Source organism: Monopterus albus, unplaced genomic scaffold (assembly GCF_001952655.1).
Source record: "Monopterus albus unplaced genomic scaffold, M_albus_1.0 scaffold52.1, whole genome shotgun sequence".
Classification (NCBI taxonomy): Eukaryota; Metazoa; Chordata; class Actinopteri; order Synbranchiformes; family Synbranchidae; genus Monopterus; species Monopterus albus.
In genome coordinates this window covers 1,565,200-1,569,084 of record NW_018127932.1, presented here as the reverse complement: position 1 = coordinate 1,569,084, position 3,885 = coordinate 1,565,200, and the positions used below count along the sequence as shown (strand labels likewise).

General features: G+C 39.1%; 1 protein-coding gene across 1 annotated transcript in view; it reads right to left on the bottom strand.

Moving 5' to 3' along the window:
- Positions 1-3,019, bottom strand: part of ftr14l (finTRIM family, member 14-like) — a 3,644-nt gene extending 625 nt beyond the window's left edge. Inside the window, 8 exon segments of the mRNA XM_020601872.1 lie at positions 1-5; positions 8-233; positions 684-820; positions 1,467-1,635; positions 1,727-1,882; positions 2,025-2,258; positions 2,383-2,478; positions 2,621-3,019. The exon segment at positions 1-5 is cut by the window's left edge and continues 625 nt beyond it. Coding sequence (XP_020457528.1) covers positions 1-5; positions 8-233; positions 684-820; positions 1,467-1,635; positions 1,727-1,882; positions 2,025-2,258; positions 2,383-2,478; positions 2,621-3,019 — 1,422 coding nt within the window.
- Positions 3,020-3,885: the final 866 nt, after the last annotated feature.

The following is a 3,885-nucleotide window of genomic DNA, read 5'->3' as shown; positions in this document are numbered from 1 at the left end:
ATACGAGATGAAGATGGAACTGAAATGTCTTTGCTTCTATTATTGTGCACAAAAGAGAGTTTAGAGTCAGAGCAGTACAGACTCCAGGACTTGTCGTTCCAGCCCAGGCTGCATTCATTGCCATTTCCTTTACGGTGAATTCCCCTGTAGGTAACAGCCACATCTATCTCTGTTCCATTCCAGTCCACCTCCCAGTAATAACGAGTCCCAGTCATGCTGTCTCTGCACAACACCTGGAAGGGAACAAACAAAATGAGAGATTAAAAAAACAGTGTTGTTTGATGTGTGGTGCCTGAATACATGAGACTTTATGTAACTTCTCCTGTGAAGTCACTTGTTGCAGCTGCACAAATAAACACATTTTAATTGTGTAAAGTGTAATTTCAAAGACTAATATTAAAAGCTTGATTTGAAAAGCAATTTTTAGTAAGTACAAACAAAGGGAAAAGATAAAAACAAATTTTAAGAGTAAAAAGAAAACCATAATTTGACAAATGTTCATAAATAAGCAATTCAAAGGGGAAAGTTCTCTAACTGTAAAGGCTCATTTTACTCTTAAGTCTATATTCATGATGTGGAATACCATCTTTTGTGATAACTTGACCATATTGGTTTTATACTGTATCATTAACAGCTACAAATAAACAAGCCTCTGCCTCTACTGACAACCTGTAAGTCCTCACCTGCTGCCAGTGGTCGAATCGATCTGGGTGGTCGGGGTAGTTCTTAGGCTCATTCCTCATCGTAGCTGTTCGGTTACCATCAGAGAGATGAAGCTTGGGATGGACACTGTTGACATCCAGAATCAACTTGCAAGCATCTGAACAGGGGGTATGAAACATCAATCTATTTGTTTTATTCTATTTTATTGTTTCTATCTATAGTGTTATTGCAAGTTTCTGCTTGCGCTGTTTTTAATCACACAGGCCAAAATTAATATTTTTAAGAGCACTGTTGGCATTTTATCATCACCGTTTCACAGGTCTTTCTTAGTTCATCCATGCCTCACATGAACATTCTAACTAAATACTTGTGACAAGGTTAGTTCACGGTCAGCTCTGGTTTGTTTAATGAACTGCTTTCCATACAGGTGGAGCAAAAGCAGGAACACCTGTGTTTGTTTATAAATTTGCTTTGTTATATTTTGCCAAACCTGTTCTGTGAGCAGCAGGCTGCTAACACTAGTTTCTGTGGTCTCACCAAATTGTGTAATCATTGCTTTTTTAACAATGGAGATGTTAGTTGTACTTGAGACCATGACTGGTTGGTGCTAAACGTATCACAAAAGGAGCATTCAGTAATTCTGTAGCTGACTTAATAACTCACATTTCCTCTCACAATCCTTTTGCCTCTTTTGTTAATGTCTGTTGTCTCATAAACTTTGTTATGTGCTTTGTCCTGTAAATGTGTTATTTTGTGTTGCAATAAAAAAAAACAAAAAAATTATAAATAAAAAAAAAACTCACATTTCATGAAATCTTCTCTTGTCCTTGGTTCGTTTCTTATCTTTGGTTCTTCCCTCAAAACTGAATCTCTCCTTGTCTTTGCTTCACCTTCTTGTGTGATGTAGACGTCCCTCACTGTGAATAGACAGAAAACACATGGCAGCATAAACCTCACTAAAGCAACAGCAGACTAAAAACAACCACTCCTAAAAGGAGCCACTCTGCAGAGAGATATCAATACTACTCTACGTGAAGAATAAAAGACAGATTTGTTCACCTGCTCCTGAGATTTTGTTCATTTCTGTCTTGGTGACTTCTTCTACTTGTATTTTCAGTGCAGCAATGGCTCTCTTGGTAGCTTCAAAAGAGTAATAAGGAGCGACACTGGTATTGTTGAGGTCTTCATATCCTGAAGGGCCTGACAGAGACTGCCAACTCTGGTAAAAATAAGGAGGAAGATACAGATGAAAGAGGAAACACATAGCCCTAACACTGACATAATACTATTTTCTTAGAAAATCTGTGACTGTTGCACCATACATGGTCTAGTTTGGGGTCCTCAGCACAGATCAGCCTCACCTGTAGAAAGTGTATGTGGTCGTCAGTGTGTGAGAGCTTCTCCAAGTCTATGTGTCTCTTCTTCAACAGAGTGATCTCCTCCTCCAGGCGGAGTAGCAGTATCTCAGCCCGTAACACAGTGGCCTTTTCGTGGGAGCGGATCATCTCCTTTATTTCATTGTATTTCCTCTCTATGGAAAGCAGAAGCTCAGTGAAGATCCGTTCATTCTCCTCTAGGGCTGTTTGAGCAGAATGCTGAGGAAATACATAAAATAAAAAAGGGCGGAAGAAAAAATGTTATTTTTTCAAACCAAATACGCTTAATGACTTGTTTTAGTGCCATGCTAGTGTGCCTTTGGCGAGATGATTTTTTACTTACCTTAACCGCTTCCACAGCTTGTCGGAGGTCCTGCCACTTTTTAATTCTTTGGTCAATCCTGTTTTGAGATTTGTGCAGCGTGGCACCAAGTTGTTTCTGTAAAGAGAATGATAACACTGCAGATAAACTATAGCATCTGCTGTGTTCATGTCAGACTTTTTCAGTAAATACCCTATCAAATCACTCACTGAGTGGATATGACAGTTCCCATTTTCACCAGAAATATAGACTAACTCACTTGTTTCTCAGTCCTCTCAGTTCCAGCTGGGACAATGTCATGGTGTTTGTGTTCATCCATCATGCACAGAACACAAACTGATGTTTCATCGGTGCGACAGAAAGCCTCAAGCAGCTTGTCATGCTGTGCACAGATCTTCTCTCTCATCTGGCCTGTAGCTTTGACCAGTTTATGCTTCATCAAGGTAGGGTAGTCATAGTGAGACTGGAGGTGAGTCTCGCAGTAGGACGCCAGGCACACCAAGCAGGACTTCTCCGCCTTTTTCTTATTTGTTGTGCAGAAGTCACACAGTACATCCATGGAAGTAGTCTGGGTCCTGGACTGACTACGACCATTAGAGCGACGAGATTTGTCCAGGCCTCTGTATCTCTCTAAATCCAGTGTGCCCTTGTTAGACATTTTCACCAAAAGATATTCAGCAGATATGATAACAAAACTAAAATCCACATGTGATTTAGCTCAGAAGCAATGTGTTAACCTCTTAATAAAATGTGTTGAAGAAAAGAACAGGCAAAAACCGAGCAGGACAAAAAATCCACAAAGAAAACGAGTCTCCGAAGAGTGCCTGACTGTCGCTGTGCTTGACAGAATGTTAGTTATGTAGTCTGCTCTCACTGTAAAACCAGTATTCCTGGATGGGTGACTAGCCCAAGGGTGTTGCTACATTATGTACTGCCTGAAACAAGAAGACCGAGAGGAAGGAGAGTTGAAACTACCAAAATAAAGACTAAAAGTCCTCATTAAAGCACAGTACTTCATAACTAAACTTCACAATTAAAAGTGTCATATTTATTACTTAGATGGATAAATTCAGTATTACAGGGAGACAATTCTGTTGTGGTTGTTGTTCTGTTGCTAACAACTTAGAATCAAAGTTATTTACATCCAGATGAAAAGAGGTTGATTCAAGTTAAAGCCTACTTTCTATCTGAGAGATATGATAAAGTCAGAAAAAGTGTGAAAACATTTGTATTTTTTATTTGAAGCACAGATCATATGGAGACTGTAACACAACACAACTTTCATAGAAACTCCTGTTATGTTGAGACTCATCTAAAGCTGTTACCTTCAAAAATCTATACAGTTAAGGAATGACCTTCACTTTGTTTTGTTTGATTGAAGATCACATTTGTGTTTTGTCTATCTTTAGACTTGTGCCCATGATATGTACAATATATGGTACCCATTCTACCACAGGGCACTCAACACTGGCAATGGGAATACAGCATCATCTTGTGGGACTAATTCATTGCTATATTATATAT